This window comes from Anoplolepis gracilipes, chromosome 4, assembly GCF_047496725.1.
Source record: "Anoplolepis gracilipes chromosome 4, ASM4749672v1, whole genome shotgun sequence".
In the NCBI taxonomy this organism is placed as follows: Eukaryota; Metazoa; Arthropoda; class Insecta; order Hymenoptera; family Formicidae; genus Anoplolepis; species Anoplolepis gracilipes.
Window position 1 is genome coordinate 14,507,797 of NC_132973.1, and position 27,081 is coordinate 14,534,877.

General features: G+C 33.2%; 1 protein-coding gene across 3 annotated transcripts in view; it reads left to right on the top strand.

Annotated features, from left to right (window-relative positions):
• Positions 1–26,835, top strand: part of LOC140665236 (uncharacterized) — a 45,485-nt gene extending 18,650 nt beyond the window's left edge. The window contains exons 3-9 of one of the 3 annotated variants that reach the window (XM_072891103.1): positions 1,010–1,958; positions 6,102–6,256; positions 9,093–9,342; positions 12,363–12,584; positions 13,676–13,871; positions 14,102–14,183; positions 14,850–26,835. In XM_072891103.1, the coding sequence (XP_072747204.1) occupies positions 1,010–1,958; positions 6,102–6,256; positions 9,093–9,342; positions 12,363–12,584; positions 13,676–13,871; positions 14,102–14,165 (1,836 nt within the window). In that variant the 3' untranslated portion in view covers positions 14,166–14,183; positions 14,850–26,835. Of the gene's footprint in view, positions 1–1,009; positions 1,959–6,101; positions 6,257–9,092; positions 9,343–12,362; positions 12,585–13,675; positions 13,872–14,101 lie in introns of all 3 variants that reach the window. The other 2 variants (XM_072891102.1, XM_072891104.1) reach the window with 2 other exon arrangements.
• The last annotated feature ends 246 nt before the right edge of the window (positions 26,836–27,081 follow it).

Genomic DNA, 27,081 nt, shown 5'->3' on the forward strand with positions numbered 1-27,081 from the left:
AGTATTCACCCTCTTACATCTTTAGAATTTCTATATAATTTCTTTATATACATACTTTCGTGCCGTTAGTACTTTAATATATACAGTATACCCTCAAATTTGTCTTGATATATGTTCACCATAAGCCGGAGGAACATAAATTTAAAAGCTTATTTTCTCAGGAAAATTGTATGTGTAGATAAAAAAGCTGCCTGGATTTTTACAACCGTTACGAATAATTCGAGCAATTTGACTAAGCTAAATAATTTTGCGACGCTAGTTATATAGAGCGTAAATAATCAGTTCAATCAATTGAGATTCTCAATCAGTCGAGTTCGTCTGAAAAATACAGCAAAGATTTCCATTTTTCAATTTTTTTTGCCTTCTTTATAATATGCTATATATTACATAAATATTGCAGCCGGTCGATGTAAGCATATATCCATCAATGGAACCAAATATAAGCTTTTTTCATGTGTTATATGTATCATTTTATCCACAAAATTTTAACGTCATAAAATTTTCACGGCAGATAGGTTGCTATCACATGTTATTCATTAGCAGATGATTGGTACGCAATACAGGCTTGCGTTTGAAAGCTATCAGTTAGCTTTACACTATGATCGCTAAAATGATTAAAATCCATACATTTCAATCGGGTGTTTCGACATATTTCGTGAGCATGCGACTTTGCTTTCATGTACGGAGATAAATTTATCTGTTAATTAAACTATATATATATATATATATATATATATATATATATATATATATATATATAATTAATGTACACAATATAAACTCGAATAAAATATAAAAATCAATATTAATTTGAATAATAAAAAATTAAATATTTAGTAAAAGAAAAATCAAGCCAATCTCATGTCGTGACTATTTTTAACAAAAATTTAAAATATAAGTTAAAAGTTGATTTCTCTGTTCTAACAATTTTCCGCGTTTCCGTTTGCTTTATTAATAAGTTAAATAGATAGAAAACAATGTTCTATAGAGTCTCTACAATTCATTGCAGGGAGTCTGTCGTAGGATTTTGCCAGATCCCGAACAATACGGCACCGGTCGCAACTCTCTGGTGCCTGAGGCGAGCCGCAGCCCGCGAAATTCTCTGATACCTGATGATTACTGCAGAAGCCCGCGGGGTTCTCTGATACCAGATTCCAATAGAAGCCCGCGAAATAGTCTAGTGCCCGATGTGGCGCGTTCACCACGATGTAGCCTTACACCGGAGGTAACGTTAAGCCCGCGTCATTCACTGGTGCCGGATTCGGCGCTCAGTCCCAGGAACTCGCTTGTGCCGGACGTGGCATACAATCGGAGTCCGCGAAACAGCATAGCGGTCGGTGCGTCTAGGATCTCTCTGCTGCCGGAGAACGGTAATGCCATCGCGGCTGCTACCCGTAGTCCTAGACACTCGTTAGTACCGGATTTGACGAGGAGCCCGCGCGGTAGTATGGCAAACCTGGATTTCGATCGGAGTCCACGCGGCTCGATATGTCCAGACATACATAGAACACCTAGGGGTAGTATCACGCCCATGGAGGTCGTAGACCGAAGTCCCCGCGGTTCGATAGCTTCTGAGTGCCTGAACCAGAGCCCCCGCGGCTCGATTGCGCCCGATCCCAACAGATCACCCAGAGGATCGATATGTCCGGATCCTACGAATCGGTCTCCGCGCGGATCGATATGTCCGGAAAGTAACAGAAGTCCGAGAGGCTCGATAGTACCGCACGATCAGACGAATCGATCACCACGCGGTAGCATAGGCATGAATGATATCGAGAGGCACTCGAGAGGTTCTCTTGGAGCCATCAACGATGACGAAAATAGAAGCCCTAGAGGGAGCATTGGGCCTGAAGGAATCGATAGAAGTCCTAGAGGAAGTCTCGGTGGGCATCAAGATAGAAGAGCACCACGGGGCAATCTAGCTTTACAAGACCCTCGAAGAGCTTCCGCAGATCAAGGTAATAGAAAAAAATATATATATACGTATAATTTTTTTAATATTTATAATTATTAAATATTTTTTATAAATTTTTGAAATTTAAGTTAGCTTTTTATCTTTCTTCGTCTTTCTTCTATCTTGTTTTAATAGCGACAAATAATTATTGTTAAAATCGCTATTATTAAAAAAGAAATTGAACCTTAAGTTATAGGCTAATTTTTTTTTCTATTACGGCACAAGTAAACTAACAATAAGATTATAATGGAATTGTCGTTAGAATTGTTTCCCTACATTGCGACCGACGATGCGTAACTTTGACATGAGAACTACCGCGAAAATGTGGTTCTTGGACATATTCAAACCGCAATGCTCTGTATTCGAGTACTGAAATCAATGTATAATCTTCCTCACGAAATTATAGCGTCGCAGTGAAATGTAGCGCGATATTCAATGAACGTTTGTATTTGCTGCAAATTCGGTCGGATTGTTCCGATAATACGCCTACGAATACATCCATCATACCATGGCGAAATTAAACAATTGTCCGTTTATAGTATTGAGTCGAGAGAAATTATAGTTAGGATTAAAAAATGTTAGGATTAATAAATGTTAACTGTAGGATAGATTTGAGGAAAATAAAATTGCACGAGAATTTATACATAAATTATCGCCTTTCTATTGATATTCTTGATGTCAATAAATATTTAAAATAATCGACGCTTGTCAAATAAATTTCAAAAATATCCTCAACATAATAAGAAACTACTTTAAAAATATCTAGAATTTCACGCGATTATTCCTTACATTCCCGCTTTTGCGGATTGAAAATTTGCCTCGAGGCAGTATACATCTCTTCCTTCGAGACTACAATAGCAATTTGACGCTCATTACTGTACAATTCGATGTCAGGTTTCCGAGAGACCGATTAGGTCTTGTTCGTTTCACTCGGCGTGCCTGAGGCACATCGAAAGCGGATAATATATCTCGAGTGGCAGAAATTGGTTACCGAACGATACATTCTCGCGCGTACATACTCTCAATTGTCATACGATATTGTACGCTCGTACTCTTTTCGCAGATGAGACAGACATTCACTCTTTGAAGTAACATATAACGAAGGAACGGAAAAAACGATTTGCCAAGCAAAATAAAATAATATCGTCAAGTTGAAAACAATACGATAACATTATGATCCTGCAAATCTGTTATTAAAACGCAATATCGATATTCTTTTTTTTAGATTTTTTGTATTCTTACACAGTTAAATTTAAGTTGCAATTTAATCAAATCAGATAAATGTAATATCTTTGACTTTACATTGACTTTTGAACAATAGTAGAGTACATAAGTATGATATTCAACATTAGAAAACAAAATAAAGAGAAATAAGATGATATAAAAATAATTCTTTACCTGATTAATTTTACCTTAACGTTTTTAAATTAATTTCTAAATTATCAAAGTTTTCGATAAAAATTCAGTTTTCAACTCTAATAATTGTAATCGGCTTAAATGATTAATTATATTTTTATCATTCACATATAAGACTACTTAAATTATAAAACGAAAATATATATTATAATTAACGAGAATTACTCCTGTATTGGTAACTTAAAAGCCCACATTTCGTACGATAATATTAATAGTTTTAGATACGATACTAACCTTGAAAACTAACTTGTGCAATCCAAGTAGATCAGAAGCGACGGTCCATTACAAATTGCCCAAACTATGACGTTTCACGATAAACATTAGCACGCGCGAAGCGATGAACGACGATTGCAAATAATCGCGAACGCGACCGCGTAATTCAGAGGGTAAATCGTGACGATCGTTCATCGCTAGATACGACACTCCCGTCGGGGCACACGCGATTTCTTGATAACACTCGCCATAATTATCGCAGGATGCGCGAACCACGTGTTTGGAGAATGACGTCTCACGACAAACATTAGCACGCGCGAAGCGATGAACGGCGATTGCAAATAATCGCGAACGCGACCGCGTAATCCAGAGGGTAAATCGTGACGATCGTCCATCGCTAGATTCGACACTTCCGCCCGGGCACACGCGATTTCTTGAAGACACTGGCCATAATTGTCACAGGATGCGCGAACCACGTGTTTGGAGAATGACGTCTCACGACAAACATTAGCACGCGCGAAGCGATGAACGCCGATTGCAAATAATCGCGACCGCGTAATCCAGAGGGTAAATCGTGACGATCATTCATCGCTAAATACGACACTTGCACCGGAGCACACGCGATTCCTTGATAACACTCGCGATTTCTTGAAGACATTAGCCATAATTATCGCAGGATGCGCGCACCACGTGTTTGGAGAATGACGTCTCACGACAAACATTAGCACGCGCGAAGCGATGAACGGCGATTGCAAATAATCGCGAACGCGACCGCGTAATCCAGAGGGTAAATCGTGACGATCGTCCATCGCTAGATTCGACACTTCCGCCCGGGCACACACGATTTCTTGAAGACACTGGCCATAATTATCGCAGGATGCGCGAACCACGTGTTTGGAGAATGACGTCTCACGACAAACAGCACGCGCAAAACGATGAACGCCGATTGCAAATAATCGCGACCGCGTAATCCAGAGGGTAAATCGTGACGATCGTCCATCGCTAGATTCGACACTTCCGCCCGGGCACACGCGATTTCTTGAAGACACTGGCCATAATTGTCACAGGATGCGCGAACCACGTGTTTGGAGAATGACGTCTCACGACAAACATTAGCACGCGCGAAGCGATGAACGCCGAGTGCAAATAATCGCGGACGCGACCGCGTAATCCAGAGGGTAAATCGTGACGATCGTTCATCGCTAGATTCGGCACTCCCGCCCGGATGCACACGATTTCTTGAAAACATTCGCGATTTCTTGAAGACACACTCCAGTGATAATTAACATGCACATTGGTATGGATGTTTCGGTAATGTAAACTGGCTGATTTTGTTGCGCGTTCACGATGCTTATATTAATGTTCAACATGTATACCGAATTATCAGTCGCAAATTGCACATCTGATGATATATATTCTCACTTTTTTATTTCACGCTTTGAAAAGAGATTTCGTGTGTTCATAATCGACGAAATCGGCAGGACGTAGTGTGGTTCCCTTTTGGATTTTCTGAAACAATAAGAATGCAAATACAGAATGAATAATTCATTATATCATAATTCTGGAATTTTTTTCTAAGTTTATATTATGATAATTTTTGTTGTATGCTAATATATGTACATGTATATATATATATATATATATATATATATATATATATATATATATATATATATATATATATATATATTAAAACGTTTTCCTACGTTTCTATCGTGTGAATTTACTAGCTGTTCATATGATTATTCTTGTGAGATCAATATGATATGAGATTGGCCTCTTTACCAAACTACGTAGGCAGGCGAAGTCGATAAATTTCGCAGTAAATCGCGGTGAAGAACGTCGTAATAATCGAAATCTCTCCAACAGATGGGATTCGTGTAAATTGAAAGCGTGGATTTATCGCACGGAGCAGTATGCATTACGTAGAAGCTTGTTGACAAAGATATCTCATCTGAGTTTGCATGCAATCTCTTTACAACGAGTAAAATTTGTGTAGAAACACGTGAAGGGAGAATATAAATTAGATCACATATCAACATTGTTAATTGGAGCATTGTTCATAATTATTGAGTCTTAATAGTGATTTAGTATTCATTAATTACAAATATATCAAAACAAACAGAATCAGAGATTAATAGAATAATGATAAAAAATATAAACAATATAAACAATATAAATAAAATTTTATTAACCTTATCAATATTATAACTGTAACAATCTTATCGATTTTATATATTTAAAAAATATAAATTAAAAAGTTTAGGCATAATGTAAAATTTGCATAAGAAAGTTTCAAACTACAAATGCGGAAAAGAAATTTGAAACTGTTAGAAAATGTAGAAGTGCCTTTTATTGGGCCATATTGCCAAGTTTGAAATAGAAGACTCGATTTTGCAATTTCTTTATCTGCTTTTGCCGTACATACAGGCGTAAATATCCACACGAGAGACATCGTGTAAGACTGCTCGAGCTTTGAAGAGTAGTCGGAGAGATTCAAATATTTGCGTTTGTCCAGGGAGCACGAGAAACCGAAGTTCTTCGCCTTATCGCCAAAGAGAAGTGAGCTCGGGAAGTGTCAGATCGGGCGGAAGCGGAGGAGCACAGGTCAATCTGGGATATGGGACAAACGCCTGGGCCGATTCCAGGCGAGCCAGCAGCTCTGTTTCACAGGTAACCGTGCTTTCTTTTATATCACGCCCATTGCCGTTTTTCGATTTGCAATGTTCGAGGAATTTTCTTTCTGCCTTACGGCACACGCCCCAGTTGCAAATGTGGAATACGAGCGACTGAAAGACGTGCTGCCTTTCTGCCGGAACAGAATATTATATATATATATATATATATATATATACATGAATAATCTGAGAGGAAATAATTTATCACATTTATCATTCGTCGTATAGTTTATGGCGACGTGGAGTGCAGTATTTTTCTTTCTTTTATATCAATTATATATTATTATATTGTAATATATTTATGGAAAATGTATTGTAATAATTTATAAGACATATACATATAAAGCGTTTTGTCAAGTAAATTTTCATCGAGTTAAAATTCGATCGAGTACAGCGCGAAGTCGTGTAGGAGTTATTTCCTGTTTTTTTCCTCGTCGCTTAACCTCTCGCGCTTATCTTCAAAGTAATTTTCTTCGTTATTGCTCTAGAGACGTCGGCTTCGCAACTCTTTTCCATTTTTATTTTTACATAATTTGTTTAAGTTTGATTATAAAAGTAAAAAATATATTGGAAACGTGAAATGTTATAAAAAAAAGAGACAACTCATTTATTATTTTTTTTTATATTTTAGATTATATTTAAAAATTTTAAATTATATAATAACACGTAATATATAATTTAACATACAAAGTTGTAACACTAATTGAAGTATAGAAAATATTTTTCTTTTGTATCACTATCTATTAACGAAAGCAGGTCCTCTGTTAGAAAAATAACACGAGCTAAAATTGCATTCCGGACTGGTTTTCTGATGCAGATACAGCTTGGCACGATATGTTGCTAGAATGCACGCGAGGTTAAGTAACGATACTACCGGGGTAGCTTTGTCACGAGATTCTCCACACCTTTATTTCTCGTGCCTTGCCCTTTGCCCTTTGACTCAGAAAACCTTAATGAGTTCGAAAGAATTTATTTCTTGTTATTTTTTATTTTTGATTTTCACGCAAAAAAAATATCACAGAATATAACTATATCACATATAAAAAAATATGACATTGTATATGCTAAATCTTTGATTAATTTCGGTTTTACATATTCGGTTATATATATGTATGTATATTGCATATATATATATATATATATGTATACATACATACATACATACATACATACATATATGTATATATAGGGAAGAGTAACTAATATCATACTGATTTCCTAAATCTAAATCATATCTAAAAAATTGTTTGATTAAATTCAATTTTGTGCGTACTAAACATTTACAAAAATCAGGTATCATTGATGTAACTTGTGTGACCAATTTATCTTAGCTGATAATAATTTAACAATGCAGTTTTATTTTTTATGTCATTGAATTTTTCTTATAATTATTATATGTTATAATATGTTAAAATATTTAAGGAGATACAATTTTGGAAACTGATAGTTACAATTTGGGAGATCAGTTGTTTAAATCATACTTTTCGCACTGTCATAAAAAAGTTTATGATAAATTAATTTGTTCTTAAAAAGGTTAAACATCTAATAGTAGGGTAGTGTTTTAAACATCAAGCTAAAAAACCCAATATTTATTTGCGTACAAATTAGTGCCAAATAAGAAATGCAATGTAAAATATCTTAATACGATATCGTAATACGATATTGTCGGCTCTCTCTTATATACATATATGATTAAGTTTGATTATAATAACAAAAACTAAATAAATAAATAAATAAATATATATATATATATATATATATATATATATAATTTCAAGAAATAAATAATGATCGATGCGTTTTGATTCGACTACGAACGACAGCACAGATTTATTATGATGAAACTGACGCTTGCGAATTATTGAAATTTGTTATAAACGCGTACTGCTTCGTAGCGTGAGAATTAGAGTGTAAAAATGTGTGCGGAACAAAGGTACGGGCGTACTCTGTTCGTGACAGCTTAAATTTCTCCTGCACAGATCACATCCGCCGCTTATTTCCCACGTGAAAAATGTGTTCAAGACGTGTGCATGCTACCCGAGGACCTCTCAAAAGATCAATTCCGTACGACGTAGAACGAGAATCGACGGTGAGAAATAAGAGACGTGTCAGCAACCGTTCGACAAAATTGCGCTCGTGTTTTTTATGATCGCTTATTGGATCCACGTTGTACGAGTGGTAAACGGAATATAAATTGATCTTTAGTGCAAAATCTGCAGACTTTCGAAAATTTCCGACATCGATAATTAAACCGTATCTTAAAGTCTAAGAGAATTTTAAAACATAAAAAGAATATCGTCTCTCTCATTTCCCTCATTGATTGAATTACTTTTTATAACTCTTTTTATAACAGCATTAAATTTTTATTCATTTAAAAAAATGTACAAGAATTTTTGAGAAATCTTTGAATCGTTTTGCATCGCTTTTAAAATCTGGAGTTTGCTATTAATTTTTCTTTCTTTCTGTATTACGAGCGTGTTGGTTAACATGGGTTTCTAGCGAAAAAGGGAAAAAAACCGCTCTTTCTCCGTCACTAATTGGATTACTTCGTAATCAGCAAAATGCAGACAAAGTGGTACACAGCAAAGCACACTAATATAAAATAATGAGGATAAAATTTAGAAAAATAAAAATCATAATACTGAAATAAAATTACAATAAGATAAAGGAAGCTGGAATAAGTCTGTTTATAGTTTTGTTAAGTCGTTTCCATGGTAAAGTCTAACGTCGCGCATGTATATGTGCCATTAATCAGAATAAACTCGTCGGAACAAGATTGTATTATATTACAAGAGAAAATCTGATTTGAGTTGTCGCGTGTGTGCTTTCAGCTTTCAGGCGACGAGTCGCGTCGGCTTTGCGCCAGCGGTGCGAAGGTACCTGAAAAGGGCAACACGGAAACCGCGAATCTTGGCGTAGCGACATACGGCTCGGTCGTATTTCAGCTAAAGGATGCCCATCTCGAGGCAAACGGTATCTGCGATTTCGTCTTTCGCGCTTTGAGAGTTATCAGCAAGACGATGACGTTCACCATATGTCTGACCTGTCTGTCCACTGTGCCTATCTTGATGTTCATCTTTGGTGAGTAAAGATTTGAATATCGATGGTATTCGATTGTAATTTTGGTTGTGCAAAAAAATCAAAAAATTGTTGATCGATAATTGATCATGAATAATCGAATTATATTATAAAAAAAATTATATTATAAAAAATTATATGTATAAAAAAGTATTTGAGCAGCATAATGAATATTATATAATAAGTAATAGCGGAATAAGTGGGTCGAAAGAGTTGCTTTACCGCGGCTGTTCTCGACGCGACGGTTCGATCCGTTTTATATTTCCGCTTAGACGTAGCAGATCGATATTCGGTATACTTAAGAATTAACGACAGGCTCTCGTGAGACTTAGAGAGGTGATATAGCTTATCTCTACTCTTTGATCATCACAGCACTTTTTATATTCAAATACTGCCGATGTATCACTCTTTAATATAACGCCATTTAATATCTTTTCGTCTTGTTTAGTTTCCAATGCTATACCTTCTCAATATTACTTTTAGATTATTATATGAATATTCTATACGAATAAAAAGAGAAGTAGAAAAGTCAGTTCATTTAAAAAATGATGAGGAATAAATGTGATTGAACAAGATGCTCTCTTTAATTTTCTTCATGTTTCAATAAACTTTGCAAAATCTTCCAACTTTTTTTCATGTAAATTTCCCTTCATTACATAAGTCTCTAGAATTGAAGCTCTTTTATTAGCCTTTGACTTTTCTCAAGAAAATATCTTTACGCATTACATCCGATGGGAATCATTTCAAATATCAAAGAAAATTTTTAATACCCATCGGTACTATGGTGTTAGTCTACTACTCATAAGTTAATTTCTGAATTGAGACTTTTAAAAGTACGAAGTTTCTGATAGCTTAAAATGAATCTCAATGGTAGTTTATGTAAAGAATGTGTTAATTGAGAGATAAGATTCTTTTACTAGTATTCTTCTGACAAATATTTCGTATCACTAAACGATGCAAGTCTGGAATTTTATTGGGACAAATAAATGAAAAGATTTATTAGCTGACAATTTTTGCAGTTCAATCTGTCAATTAATAGTAATGTTTGCAATACGATATAATGCTATTTTTATAATTTATTAGATGCAAGTCATTAAATAATATATATTCTTTTTAGATGCGTATCTAACATAATGATAATATTTGTGAAAAGAGAATAATTTTTGAAATTTTCTGTTAACTAACTTTTGTTAACAAATTTTTCAAAATTTCTCAAAATAAGATTCGAGTCTGTTTCTGATGTTTTACTCTTGTGTAATTTCATATAACACAGTATTTACACGTAATTTTAATATACTTAATTTTCATGTACAATGAATTTGAGTCTTTTTAAACCAAATAAATTACGGTACCACATCTAGCAAAAATGCATTTGCTTTCTGGCCGGATTGAGTAAGGGAGCTCGAAATTCTACGAAATATACGACATCGTTTCCTAGTTAATTAATGCTGCCATGATTACGACACGCGAATCGCTAGCGTGTTGAGCTTACGGCATGCAAGCATATTTAATTTCTCGGCTATAGTCGGTTATTCGCGCTACAAGGGGCATGGACGCTCAACCTGATTTATTGCAGGCTCGGTGCATTCACCTTCCGGTAAAGTCAACCCGGTAAGAAATTGCAATCAATAATATAATGGCGTAGACGAGCCGCAAAAATGGCTGTAAATTGTCGAATGGAAAATAAGTCTCTTAAATCTTTCATGGATTACGACACAATAGCACGAAAGAATTATAAAAATGGCAGCCTGGACTGTAAAAGTTTGATAAGACATTTAAAATCTTAGATTGACGTAAAACGAGACTTGAGGAATAATGTGGAGCACATCGAAGATTCAATGTGTTAGAATGCCATTAAGAAAATTACCTTATTATCTATTCTAGTTTGCGGAAGGAAGTAAAGAAGCAATCGACATATATATCACGACTGTCAGTCGCTTGTTTTATGCAAAATTTAATCCAATCATGCGGTTCAGGTAGTTCGTAAATTGTTACAGCATTACAATCGAAAGACATTTAAACTGGAGTTGAAGTGATATAATTGTTTTAAAATTTGTTTCTTTTTCTCAAATAATGTACAATACACGTATATGTATATGTGTGTGTATAATTTTTTCAATTACGTTCTATCTCTACAACAATTATCAAAATATTTAATTTATTATTGATGATTGTATTGATTTATTTATTATAGCAAGTACACACAAAATAAATTTTCAAAAAACTGATTACAGTTTATGTCGCAGTAGAAATTTGATAATTTACAAAACAAGATGTGCATAATAACGATCTATTCAGGTGTATGTACATCGCAGTGGAGAACCTCTCCATGTTTGCATGTTATGTTATCCTAAGTTGAACGTCGAATCAGGACGTGATATACAGGATGGACGTCAAGCAACACGCAATTAATGCTAAATTATTCCTCGCTGGCGTTACAAAAAGTGCATAATAATGATGCACGTCATATATACGTTAGATCTTAATTGATGGGCAAGAATATCGATTAAAATGTGTTTTTATCTTTCTTAAATAAAACTAATAATTTAAAGTAATAATGAATTCATAGCGTTAAGCAAATTACTATAATACGTTATTGCTTGGTGCTGAAATTGTGAAATAAAATATTTGGGTCACAGATATTAAAAGAAATGATATAAAGGGAAAACATCATAAAAGATCCACTAACGAGGAAGGTTTCAGCGGGAAAACGAGAGAAACAAAAGTTGTGTCATCAGTTATCACATTTACTACTATATATATTCGATGCGACGTAAAATTGAAATTTTAATATGTAATGTTTACACAGAGACAATTTTACACACAGAAACATGCATGTGTATTTAAGCTAAATATTAAAAACATTATATATATATATATATATAATTATATATTATTTATTATATGTATATTATTATGTATATATCATAAAAAATTTCTAACGTGTACTTATAAGACGGATTTTTTTTCATATTGTAGTGAATAGCAAACGTATCGCGTCATGTTTAAATTTATCGTTATAGGTGTGCAGTTCATTAAGGATTGTCCGAAAGAGCCATACATTCCTGTCTACATGCTGATTGGAGGAGTTCTGGGCGCCGTGCGTATGTTTTGGGCGCTTTATTCACAGATACGTTCTCGCAGACCAGAGGTCCTGTCTGTTCCCACCGCTACACCATATGTCTCACCTATGAAATTACTCTCCATAGCTCTATCGTGCTTCCTGGTCGCATGGTTCGCATTAGGTAAGCAATTTGAAATTTCGGAATTACACGCATAGCGTTTTATACATCTCGCGCTAACACCAGCAACTTCCGAACTTTCCGAGCGTTAAAGCCACAGAGGATTTATTCAACAAGTGCAAAGCTGTATTACGAAAACATGTGCTTTAATATTCAATTGCATGATTCCATAATTACTTTACAAACCTAAATAAATGTTAGAAGATTATCACTACACAAGATAGAGAGCCAAATAAATGTCATAAAAATAACTGTCATTTTTTAATAATTTTTACTTATTCAATTTTTTCAAATTATTTTTTTATATTGACTCATACTTCGTATTATTTAGCAGAGTAATTTAAATTTTATCGCTATTCTATGTTTCCTACATAAAATTTTTTAAATAAAATTTTGCGAATCCAATAATGATGTGGATATAAGGATTTTCAATTTAAATCTGTGATACATAATATGTAGGTATATAAGATTGATAGACTCTTTATATTTTTCTATTTTTTGGGCTTCAGATTTATTTTGCTTCTTGCTGTATAAAGCAGTATAAAGTTTTAAAACGAGCGTAAATCTGCGTGCAAGAAAAAATTTCGTGATTATAAAAATCCAATATTATGACGATTGAACGTTCGTGACCAGGCATCATAGTTTTTGTATTTATATTTCGTGCAACGTGCCGTATTATCGTAAATGGCAAAATGCGACAATTCGTTGGTTGGAATGGAGTGCGGGGACGTAATTGCAGGCTGCTTAATCACGAGCACTTGATATGTGTGTCACGTAACTCCGCGCAATTGCTATTACTTCTAAAGTTTTTGGGTCGAATGCAAGAGCTAAGGTTTTGATTGAATGTGGAAATGAATAAGCGAGGAAAATTTTTCTACGTGTATTTCAAAAGAAATATTTTTTTCAAAACTATAGAGTTCCAATATTCTAGTTTTATCCATCCGGAAGCCCTTTCTCTGAGATTCAATATTTTTTTATAAACTTGATAACAATTTTACATACCTTTTTTGTGTTTTATTGCTCAGTTTTTAAAGATATTAATTCGTATGTTCATCATGTCAGCATGTCGTATTCTTTTTTTCTTTTTGTTCCAGGACATTATTGGATACTACATATAATGTGGCCGGAATACAAACTTTCGTTATACGCGCCCAATCGATGGTGTCACAAAACACTCTACATTTTTTCTTTGGTTCATCTGTGCGTGGTGTATGCGGTTTTATTTGTAATACTAATAGTAGCGATTGGTCTGGCTTTCTGCAGAATTTTGGAATGTCCTTTACCAGAAAGGTAAGTTATTTTTTTGGCGTATTCAGAATATCTGGATTTACAGGATTTCAAAGAAAAAAAAAGAAAGATTACGTTTATTAGAAGCTGATAACGTTAGATTTACGTGTAACACAATATCTTTAAAATGTATAAAAAATTTCTAGTCACATTATTTACAAAGACTTATATCTTGAATTATATTTTCGTGTATAAGTTTTTGTAAATAATTCGTCTCTTTTTGTGAATTGCAGATATAGAAAGCGGCAATTCCAATCAAGACTAATTTTCCTAAAAATTTTCAAAATGGGAGAATAACTCACAATTAGACACGTGGTACGAATTTTTCTTGAAAAATACTATAACTTATAATAAAAATAACGTGCGATGTTGACCTAATTTTCGCAGAATTAACGATGGAAATTTTTACGACGATAAATACGATTATGAAAAATGTTTCGTCGGCACCGCGTTTCAATTTGCTTATTACATTACTCGATACATTTATAGAGCCGAGTAGTATGAATCATGTATCGTATATACGCACATAAATTATGTTCCTATCATCAACGAAATGTGAATATCTCGCTCGTAGCTTGAATTGCGTGTTTAATATAACGACGTGATTAGAATATTCACAGCGATTATAAAGATACAAGTTAAAAGACTTCACAAAAATATCTGTATCGCGATACCTGTATAGCCGTTTTCTATTCCGCAGATGAATAATATACTAGGAAATGCTAAATGCTTGACTCGAAATTGTGTGTTGATACCGCCCGTTATCTAACCACTATTAAAATAATTGTTGAAACGATATATATATATATAGTTTCGATAAGGTTTCCCACTCCATCTATGTCAAAGCGATATAGAAAGTTCTATTAAAAAGTAAAATGAGATAAAATAAATTTTTTTTTTATACGTAAGACGATGCGTAACTCCCCCCGCAAGATCGATAAGAGCACACTCCAAAGTGCTCCCGTTCTGATCGACTTTCAGATACAAATAACCACGGCGATCAGTTCGCCAGAATAAAATCCGTGAGAAGAAGAAGTCGACGGTCGGTGGCAGAGGTGGCTGGCGTCTAGACAGACATAAGGTCTTGGAGGACTTGCAGGAGGAGGAGGACGACGACGACGACGACGACGACGATGACGAACGGACGACCAACGACCACGGAGAAGATTGCGATAACAAGATTGTGCAGGAAGTGAAGTACTGCAGCAAAGTACAGTTTCGCGCACCGGATATCATCGAGCTATGATGAATAAGCGATGATGCAACGGAAGAACCGCGGAGACATGTCTTGCTGCCGGTGGCAAAAAAATTAAGGAGGAAGAGGCTCGTAATCTTAAGTTTGTCACGTTAACGAGGAGAAAACGGAAACGGCTGTCCTTGGGGACATAGGAAGTTTTTTTGGAAGGAGGCGGAGAAGGAAAATGAATGAGGTCGCGAAAGAAAAGTCGCCGGAGATCGACGATGGTATATCTTTCATGAATAATCGAAGTCTCGATTCTGACACGTACGAGACTCCGGGATAGAATCTTCGTATTTTCTTCAGAGAAGATTTACGTAACGGAAACGTATTGGCGGGAATCCAAATTGATCGCAAAGGAATTAGTTGCTCGACAAGGGTAATGGGATCTACGGAGGCATGTAATTGTGACTCGATTTATTTATTCCGATTAATTTGTGGAAAATGTGATGTGGAAAAAAAGATAGTATAATTGATATTTTATAATAACATTAGAACAAAATATTAAATGCATGATGATTTTTAACAACACTTATTTTTCAGAATCTATTAAAGTGTTAATATCAAAATCAATCATTTTTAATCTTAATTTTGAGTAAATCGATGTGGAAAGTTTACATAGTTTCATAGTTTTTGGATTCAGTCGTATTCGTAGCAGCGAAAAAAACGGAATGAAATATTTATTGGTAAAAGAAGATTATTCGAAGATCCTTCCTGTAAGAACAATACCGGATGGAGCACGTCTCTGCTTCAGTAACAAAGAATATTTTCTGAAGAAATTCGTCTCCGAAAGTAATTTCGATTTAAGCGTACCTTAGCTGCGGTTCAGCGAGGAAATCGATACGAAGACCTTCACTCGTATCAAGAATCTCCGATTCCGTTCTTACAAAAACAATGCTTCTTTTTTTTTTATAAAATTAATACAGAAATCTACAGCACGTAAACACAGTCTGATTAATTTGAATTATAGCATGACTAAGCCGTATATTTTTTGCCTCCTGAGAATATTTGTCGAGCAATTCTATATTGTTTCAATAGCGATTTGTCCGAAAGATTCGCCAATTATTGATCTTCCAATATTTTTAATTCGTCTCAATAAAGAAGTTTATCGATTTTTTTTAGTTTTATCGATTTATTGATGTTTTGTTGTTTTTATTAATTTTAACTCTCTCAGCAAACAAACAAGCAACTGTAAAACATGTGCGTGTTTCTTTTTATTTTATATCATATACAACTTTGAAAAGTTGATGAATATTTCTGAATACAATTATTCCGCAAGATTCTTCTTCACAGCTTGGAAGTCTTGAGCTCGAGTTTCATTAGTTCCCACGTAAATCCGCCCCCGTGTAAAACGCGCCGCGTGGAAAACTCGTTGAACCACGTTTGAAGATCGTGTAAAGTTGAAGAAAATTCGCGGAATTTGCACGATTGCAGTTTTACCGCGTATTGTCATCCGCAAAGTTGTGGTTCACCCAAACACGAGAAATTCGCAGCTTTCCAAGTTACTTACTTTCAAAGCAGAAAATTGTACGGAGGGGAAAACCGCCATGGGCAAAAGAACGAAGCCTGGTATCGACTTATCGAGCGACGTCGACATCGACGATGACGACATCAACGAGGACGACATACTCTCCTACTGGCCGTACCGACGCGCAAATCCGCCTCGTCGAATCAAGTCTGGCAAAAGTAGTTATAGTGACTGCAGCAACTGTGTTCGCTCAGTGACGGAATTTCGATATCGAAATTTTGCATCTCAGTTACTCAATGCTCTTTCTTTTTTTTTTCACCCTTGAGGGAATAATATCATGCAAAATTTCGTCGAAGGAATATGAAATTTAATGCTCGCTCGTTGCGATTTGTCGACATGTCAAAGCTTCCAATCGTTTCTCATTATCTCTCGATAGTATTGAGCGCCGGCTGCAGGTAAGTGGATCTGATTAAGGATACTTTAATATAGGATCAAACGTATAAAGTATAGTACATTATTCCTTAACTTTCATTATCTCCTCTCGTTTTTTTCTCTTGTCTCTCCCAATTATATTATAAAAAGTTGCAAATTTTCTAATAAATTTCCTTTTTTCATAAAGGCATAGATCATGCGAATGATAAACGTTAAAGTGTACACTTTGTACTTAATCTTTCGGAAAAACATAATTTTTCGTAATCTTATTTGTTTCACGCTCTCGCGTTCAAGATTCAATCGCAGCATTTTATAGCTCTCGTTTCAAATACAGTCTATCAAAGTAGTATGTTGGAATGAGAAAAGTCTCGCATCGAGTCTCGAAAAGAATCAAGCACACTTCGAAGCGTGTAAAACCTATTAATTGTGTACTATAATACGATCGACTAAAAGTCAGTATATATATTTGTCTTGAGTGACACTTGTCGACCGTGGAAGGCATTATAAATAGATTTTTACACAACTATTACACATATCCGTGCACATATACAAAAATACTCTGACACACAACTTTTTTATGAATATTTGTATCGTCGAGCGTGGTATTTAGAATTGTTTTTAGATCTCGTCTCATTTTTCAAATTTCACGAGGTAACGATATAAATAATATGATTCTCATGTTACATATATATCATTCAGTAAAGAAATAGCATAATTAAAAATATAAAAGTTAACGAACCAATTAATGATATGCCTGAAATTCTTCTACATCGGTGCGATGCTCAAAAATGTTTTTCGAATCCGACAATTAAATGTTTAAAAAAAATTGGTTTTCATTATTTCTTGTGAAACAAACAAAGAATAAAAGGTACGATGACGCATTGCACGACAGAAGTATAAGAATGAGGATTCAGCTCGGTATCGGGCAAAAATGAAATATATCGATCATTCTGAATTTATTATAGGAATATAAATAGACGAATAGAAAAGTAGAATGAATCAGAAATCGAAGTTAAAAATCTCTTGTTCAAATAAGATGTAAGAACTGATGAGATGGTCAGATGAGTTAGCAAAGTGGGTTAAATCGAGCGAAAGTGGGTCAATGAGTGGGTTTCTCAGTAAAAATGCGATTCACCCTACAATCCCTTTCATTTTTATCTATGTACAATATTCTGATGTTATAAAAGTTGTTTAACAAATTAAGGGTACACGTATAAATGCTACTGAACGTAGACACTCATAAATAGTCGTTAGTCTAATTATAAAGAAACTTAAAACACGAAATTTAAATTTTTTTGAAGTTTTAAATTAGTGTTTTTTTATGGGTTTTATAATATTTCTCCTGCTGTATATAAAACTTTTGACGCAGAGACGATTAATCTTAAACTTACGAAATTTATCATGGGTGTTAGTAAAGAAAAAGTTACCATTTTACTAAAATAAACATTTTTAAATTTGGAAACTTTATAATTAGACTGACGATTTATTTCATTTCGTCGACATATCGCATAATACATGTTACATCAATCTAACTTGTTTTTAATCTTTTAGTAATAACACGATCAATCACATCTCAATTCGCATGCTCTATCATGCAAAGTGTATCAAAGAAAAAATAGATAGTAAAAGATGGAAGAAAAAGAAAGACACAATACGTCAATTAAATCATACATCAACAAATTTCGCTTTAAGCTGTAATATAACGAGGGTCATTTTCTTTACAAACAAAAAAATACCAAGTACATAGATATATAAAGATTGAATAGACAGTAAATAAACTTTCTTCATTTAAACGAAATCATTTAACAAAATTTCATAGCAAACGTGCGAAGCTGTTAATATTTAATTTTATGATAGAAAACATGCATATTCGTGCGCACAAGTATTTATATATTTTGATAAATATTATTTTTATACGATCTAAATATTTTTTTGGCAATAATTTACATTGTTTTTTATATAGAAATAATGCAAGACTCATGAATGTTAATTATTATAATCGTTCTTTATATAATATATTTATAATCATTATACTTATACAAGAAAAATCACGAAGTAAATGCTTTTTACAAACAGACGAAAGCAACTACATTTATTTGTATAACACATATACACAAAATGTGCGTGTAAATATAGGTATACTTTTACGCACGCAAGAATAAGAGTAATTTCTCCAATAAAAATCTGACCAAACGCAACGATAGGTGATCTATGTGAATTAATGTTTGAATGGCCGTTAATTTTACTTCATTATTCTTATGTTTGCACTTGCGACTGGTTCGAAAACGGGTCCATACTTAATCGTCTATATACAGAATAAATAAATACAGTAATTGTGTCGTAAGTAAGATTGTAGCTCAACTCATCGCATGTGTGACCGTAAAATAAATTTCCACTGGGAACGCGCCTTGCACGATATTTCCATACTCGTCATTTATTCATTTATCATTATTTCAACGAGTGAAAACTCTATTCGATTTCCAATTGAACAAACACTGAAAAACTGAAAACTACGTTTTTTTTTATTATTTTTTTTACTTTTTTACAATGACAATTATTACGCGTAAAAATAACTTCAATAATAATATAAAACATGAAGAAAAATATAAAATAATTATTCGCTAATATTATCATTCTTTAACAAAAAATAACTAAAATTGTATCGATTAATAAATCGAAAGCATGGTTCGCTTACTTTAAAATATTTTATGCAACAAAATATTTTTCAACAAAATGTTATTATTAAAATTTTCTTTGTCAGAAGGAACATTTTCTTCCTTGTGAAATAAAAGTCTTTGTAATAATAAAACTTACTTCCTTGTGTGTGCTATTTGTTGGACAATAGTGTAAAAATTTCAATTGAGATTATGATGGATAGCGATTAAATGGAGGTTTTGTCTCCAGTGTAAAAATGCGATTTTTATCACAGCAGGTTTTATAAAAGCAATGACTATATGTCACAGTCAAACGTGACAGCTACGGATATAAATCATATGATGACCAGAGACACGTGCACCTATACATATAAAACTCACGTGTAACTAAGGAAACTTTAGACAAGTTTGATACGTGAATGTGAAAATCCAATTCTAAATAAAATCATGTTGAATTAAATTCATCAAGTATCTTTATGATTGATTTATTATATTATAAAAACTTTGTGCGTTATTTTTGTCTAATTGGTCACGGTAATATTAATAATTATTATTACTTTTTTTTTCCTGTTTTTACATTTTTTAAAAAATATATCACTTTGAATCGTATTCCAAATCGCAATTGACAAATGTATCTATAATATCTGATATTACCGAATTACTTACGAATTAATTACGATGCTACATTTAACATAAATAAAATTCGCATTGAGAGAGTGCTGAGTGCAGTGAGAACATGGAGTTAAAGTTACGCATTTGTCAGTTTTATGCATATCGATAAATTGCGTATTGATTTTATTGATGAAAATTCAACGCCCATTTTGCACTTCTGTATTAGTATCTATGTCGATATCACCACACGTAGAAATCACAGAATGGAAAGAGAGAAGAAAAAAATATATATAAATCAATGCATCGCACTGTATTTACCGTGCATATTGAATCCCCAGTCTAATAGAACTAATTTGAGAATAAAAGAGTTAAATTCATCAAAAGTATGTAAATTTATACAAGTGAATATAAAATTAAAATTTTATTTAAATAACATATCTATAATTTTTTTTTTGCAAAAAATTCAAACTGCGAACCATGCATCTTGATTGATAATTAAGAGAAACTCAAAAAGTTTTATAATATTTTACATAATATATGTATATGTAAACTCTCTGCACTACCAGGGGAAGCCGAGATATTTATAAATATCTTAAAATATCTTAAAATATCTTAAGATTATCTTAAGGTTTTCATATCTTAAGATTCAGTTTTATAAAACTTGTGCGATAATTGAAATAAATATTTCATGTCTGCATTCAAATATCGGTAATTTTTATTTTTAAAATGTTTCTCTTTGTCTTTTAACTGTCATATACAAATAATATTTAAATAAAATTATTAAGAGATATAATTAAAACTCATTATAAAATTTTAATCTGGAATACAAAAGATATTTTGCTATGAATCCAAATTAACAGTTTCCGTCGTGCATGCAACTGTCATGTTGTCCGAGAGTTAAATAATATGTGGTACATTATGATACGGTAATAATGAGAGAAAAATTATGTAAAATATATTTTCCAATAAATCACGTATCTTTCATCCTTATAATCGCGCTATGGTGTCATAACGCGACCATATGCATTCTTAATAAATGTACAAACGACAACGAAAATATTAAAAAATCATAAATTACAACGAGAGTATGGGGATACCGTTAACCGTCCGATTTTGTTTTGATAGCTTAGTCACAATTGATCGCGATTTAGGCTGTCTATAAGGATAATTGATTGTACTATCCGTCGTGTATTCTGTATAGTTGTGCCAGTCATTATGTTATATCGATTCACTTATATCTACGTTATCGTCAATACTATTCAAGTTTGATGTATGTCATTAACGTGTGTTCCTAGATGCGTGAATGAGAGTGAATGTCTATAATGGATAGTGTCTATGATTTTTTAATTTACTCTTGATTATGTTATTTGTCTTTAGATATAATATTGATTTGATGCAATATTTTTAAAATTTGTTCCAAAAACTTATGTAAAAAAATTGTGTCATTTTTGAACATCAAATTATAATAGAAAAATATATGAATACCATTTTAAAGTTAAAACAATTCGCGAATAGAAAAAAAGAAATAAATACATAGAGTCACGAACATTTATCTCCGATTAGAAGAATTTGTGCGCTTGCCAGTTAATAAGAGGCAGTGATCTGACTTTTTGTTCTCATTCCATTGGTACTACGTTCACAACATTATGCGTTTTCTATTCCTTCTTGGAAAATAATAACAACTTATTACAATGCCCAATTGTAAAAATCGATAAAGTGACAAGATATAGGATATAATGATATATCGAATGATAAATGATATTTGTAATAATTGCGCGAATGCAACATAATTCTGTATTCAAGAATGAGTTGGCAGCGGGACTTTGTGATATATATAACCGTGTATACATATATATGTATATCGAGCGAGTAATTTGGAACACCACCGAGATGAAACACAAATCTCGATCCGAGATTACGGTCCTCTCCTCTACATAGCTCCACTTAGCTATAAGTAATGTCGTCGATTAGTAATTATATTAATAAATGTACTGTTGAGAAAAATGTTGAATTTCGATAGAATATTAATAGAATAGAGAGTAGAGAATTTATTTATTTTTATACTGGACACCTCGACAATGAGCGTCCGCTGTATTTAATTGGACGTATTGAGACGTCCATTATCAACGATCGCGATGTTTTCCTCGGTTGACTCGGAATTTACGTGTCAGTTTCTTCATTGATTCTTCGTAGATAATTGCAAATTCGGTTCAACGCTGATTATCATTAAATGCGCGTGTGTCATTTGACTGTTTAACGTATAATATTTACAGCGTGAAATGAATAAACGGTAAATGGTATTAACATTAATGATTAAAACGCGATACGATATTAATGGTACTTTATCTACCATGCTGAATAATCTTGCAAACGAGTGAACGATTCCAGTGGCAGTATCGGTATTCATTACGAGATGTTTCCACTCCTAAATTACTCGGGCATCAATGTGTGTCAGAGGTAGATTTGCCGAATACTGCGCTATGTGTTTAGTGATACGTGTGTTTTAGCTACTAGGAATATAATTGCACGCGTCAAAAGTCGCGAATTGTGGTCCAGGCTTTAACGTAGAATTTACATGGCAGAGCCACGCAGATCGATCTCGTTCGCTGTGACAGCGAGACGAGACGTCTCGTGCAAACATAATACATCGATCGTACTTTTCTACATCTCGTTTTCGCCTTGTCTCCTTTCGGATGACTTATGGTTGATCGCTTCGGTCCAATTTCGTAGTTAAAACTAGCGTTCTCTTTCAATCTCTTTACGAGCCACAAATGCGATAATGGCGTAAGTCAGGAGCATAAATCGCGCAATGAATTCGCAAAGTATAGAAAGACACACACATACACACACATTTGTATGAAATTAAAATATGTTATACTGTATCAAATTATATATCAAAAAAAGACCGACATTAATAAGATAATGGTGACATATAATAGTCTTTCAAAATTTATGGTTTATGTTTATAAGAAAGATGTATCCTTGAGAATATAATTACAAGAGAACTATTAAATATATACGTTATCGAATGACTGTTAAATTTATATGTTAAATTTATAAAAGTTAAAACCATGCAAAATTTCAATTCCTCGAAGATATTAATTAGTCACGAAAGAGAATTCCAAAAACGATAATATCAGTGCAATGAAGAATACATAATTATTCGATGAATGCATACAAATGTAAAGACGAAATATTAAAATTAAACTCTATTTCTCGTGAGAGTTTAAATTCCAATTGATGTATACATTGACTGACGTTGATTGTATTACTCCACGTGTGGAAAATCGGTATTTATTTCAACGGAAATCGATGCGTTCGTTCATATTCATTTCACGTATGCTGAATCAATTTCCATCGAAAAAAAATCGCGTCAATTGAACGTCACGAAACAAAAAAAAAAAACCAACGCCGAAACTTACTTACAATTCTTTGTTACATCGAAAAACATTCTAAGACGATACGTCTGTCATTTTGCAACGGATTATTATTGTGCTTACGTAAATAAAATTTATAAGTAACAGAAAAAATTCTCTCGCTTCAACGAGTTATTATCTTTAAATAATTCGAATAAAAAAAGTAACTATTGTACAAATTCTCCCATCGTACAAATAACTTACCAAAAGGTATTAAATGAAATTATCGCTAAATTTAATTTGCGTCTCTACAATTTATGTATATATATATATATATACATATATATATCAATGTGGTACTACAACTATTGTACCGTGATAATTGTTATTGTAACAACATCGTAATATTGAATTTACTTCGATAACTGAGTTATTAACGAGAGTTAGCCTGCGAGTACGTACACGAGCAACTTATTGTTAGTCGTGCCACTCAATCGCGTGATTGAGCAGCATACTGATTTTTCCATCATTACAATATTTCATTATTATATATTATATCATATATCGATTATTTCATTATTATTTTATTATATTGTATTTTCTATCAATATTATTTCTATATTTCATATATCGATGATTTAGTCACGTCGTTCAGTAGCACAAATAAATCGCTCGTGTACTCGCAGCCTTATCGATAAAACAAGTTTCGATGATTTATATGCGACGCGGCGGGACCATCATACCGTAATAATCGTTATCTTCCTGTAAAAACAACAAATCGCATCGACGCATCGACTTCGTATAAACTGTCGTTATTATCGACTTTGTTGCTGGAACGTTTCATTATTTCGCGATGTAGTCGTTTGAAACGGAAAGCACGGACTATCCGATGAAAATCAAGAATCAGATAACGTTGTGTATCAAACCATTAGTACTTATTGATTACACACGTCGATGCGATTTCGATGCTATCTTCTTAAACGCAAAGAGTCTTTCGTTGCGATTTCCAATCCTTTCGCCGCAGTCTAACGAACCATACTCATTCCATATCCAATAAATGCCGACTCGATCATTTATGTATGTGTGTGTGTGTGTGTGTGTGTGCGTGTGTGTGTTACCGTAATATGAAGACTTCAAGGGTCCAATCACAGCTTTGACTCAGTATAAGTCACGCTATAAAATATGTGCGATATCTTTTCACTTCCTTATATTCAAGTAAGTTCTGTATACAGTTTTAGAGACCTAATGCCTAATCATATCCTTTACATACTTGAATGAAAAGAAACTTAGCGGCATTTAATTTTCTAATTTTTCGAAATTAATTAAAAAAAAATTTTTTTAAATTTCTAATAAAAATATATTCAAAGAAAAAAATTAATTTAAGAAATAGATTTTACTTTCTTTTGTCATAAATTTTCTAGTAATATTCTCTTACGAAACACTTTATTATAGCATTCGAATTTATGATCATTTAAATCATTAAGAAGTTAACCAAAAAAATTTAATTTTTAAAAAAATCGCTAAGTTTTTGTTTGTTCGTATGTTATAATATTGTAACGATTGTGATTTTAATGTTGTAACAATCTGCCAAATTTAAAAGACATATAGTCTTTCGATCGTTGCAACGTTATAAATCATTATAATATGCAATTCAAACTTCACCAAATTATGACATATCGCTTTAAAAAGTAGCTACACAGTTGATTTAACCGCGATACGCGCGTTGCAAAATATTATAAAAGCTCGCATTCTTACCGCACATTTAGCGCTAATTGCGGCTGTCTATTTACGAATTTATTCTATATTCAAAGAAACGCAACAAATCACATTTAGCACTAAATGAGCGACGAAGATACGGACCAAAGTATCTTAGAGTGGAATACAGGTAGCGCTCGCGATTTGCGCGATTATTTAATGGGTTTCTGGAAATTGTATAAACTACATTTTGAGGAGAACGATTCTGCCAGACATAATTCGCCCTTTTGCACGTTATTTGCGCTCACGAAACAGCCATTTACGGTGACAAGGTGATCGCGCAGATCGTCAACTGCCTGTAATGAGCCTCGAACTCATCGTCGTAGTAGATGTAAAAGAAACATTCTCCAGTAGCACGTTTCGGCTTTTTGTCAGAAACTTAATCCATCTCTAATGAGAGCATTTATTGATCCCTGTCGAAAATCTTCAATTTCATGTCATGGAATTGGGTTACAACATATCAGCAAATAGAAGCAATTTCGTTGGATCACACGATCTTATAACTTTTCGTTACATATACACGTATGCGCACGAAGATCTGCTGCACATTCTGCATACTAAATGTTTCCGCTTTTGTACAGCCAAGATGGAGATGTAAACGTATGAGCTGTAATTTTCGTCGTTGCTCTAATTATTCCGTACGTTTCTCGGGTATGTAATCCGAATATTTGAGTAATTCTGCTGAAACTCCTTTCCAAGATAACGTGTATATATATATATATATATATATATATATACATACATATATATATATATATACTCCGCAAATTTATCAACATGCAGTATTTTATTTATATTTTTTTTGTATTTCGCGTAATACTTTTTTGTATTAGATATATATTCTAAGTAATTTGTATGTCATTTGAATTGATAACTTCTTACTGATATAAAAAAAAAGTTTTAACTTTTCAAAAGAGAAATATTATAGTATATATATATTATAATATTATAGATGCATATTATTATGTTTTCATTATCACCGCTTTGATTCAATTATAACTTTTATATCAACTTCAAATATCTTTTAATGAAATATTGAGAATTGGAAATAACTGTATGTAATATTAAAAGTGTAGTAACGTATCTATAGTAGTACGGATGTAGTACGGATCATGTTTTATTTGAACTTATACAAACAGCCGGAACGTGTTTAAAGATGTACTTGGCGTAACTGATGAAGGATGCTAACTAAATAATCGAGCAGTGCCAGTGCATGTACCACACATTTGTATAATATACATATAATATAGCGTAATATAATGTATATGATAAACATATATATACTATCTATTCCCGTAGAATTATCGACATAAAAGAATAGTAATTATATAAGTACATTTATATAGAATGTATATTGTAAACAAAGTGACTGTAAGCGGTATGGTGGACTCGTATTGTGACCTATTTATAACGTGACCGCCGAGTGCTGAAAATATAAAATGTCTACATGGTATATACAGTGATGCGTCTCACTTTTTTCCCGCAAACAGACTCTCCCACCGTCTATTTTTATACAGTATTATGTTCACCATGTCCTTTGTTTTCGCAAAATGCACCTACTTTTTTTTTAAATTTAACATGTTTTCTGCCGTGTGGGTCGCATGCGCTTCACTTTAAATATTTCAAATCATTTGATATTCATGCTATTAAAAATGTATAACATTATCATAAAATATTTTATAAATATAATTGATATGTA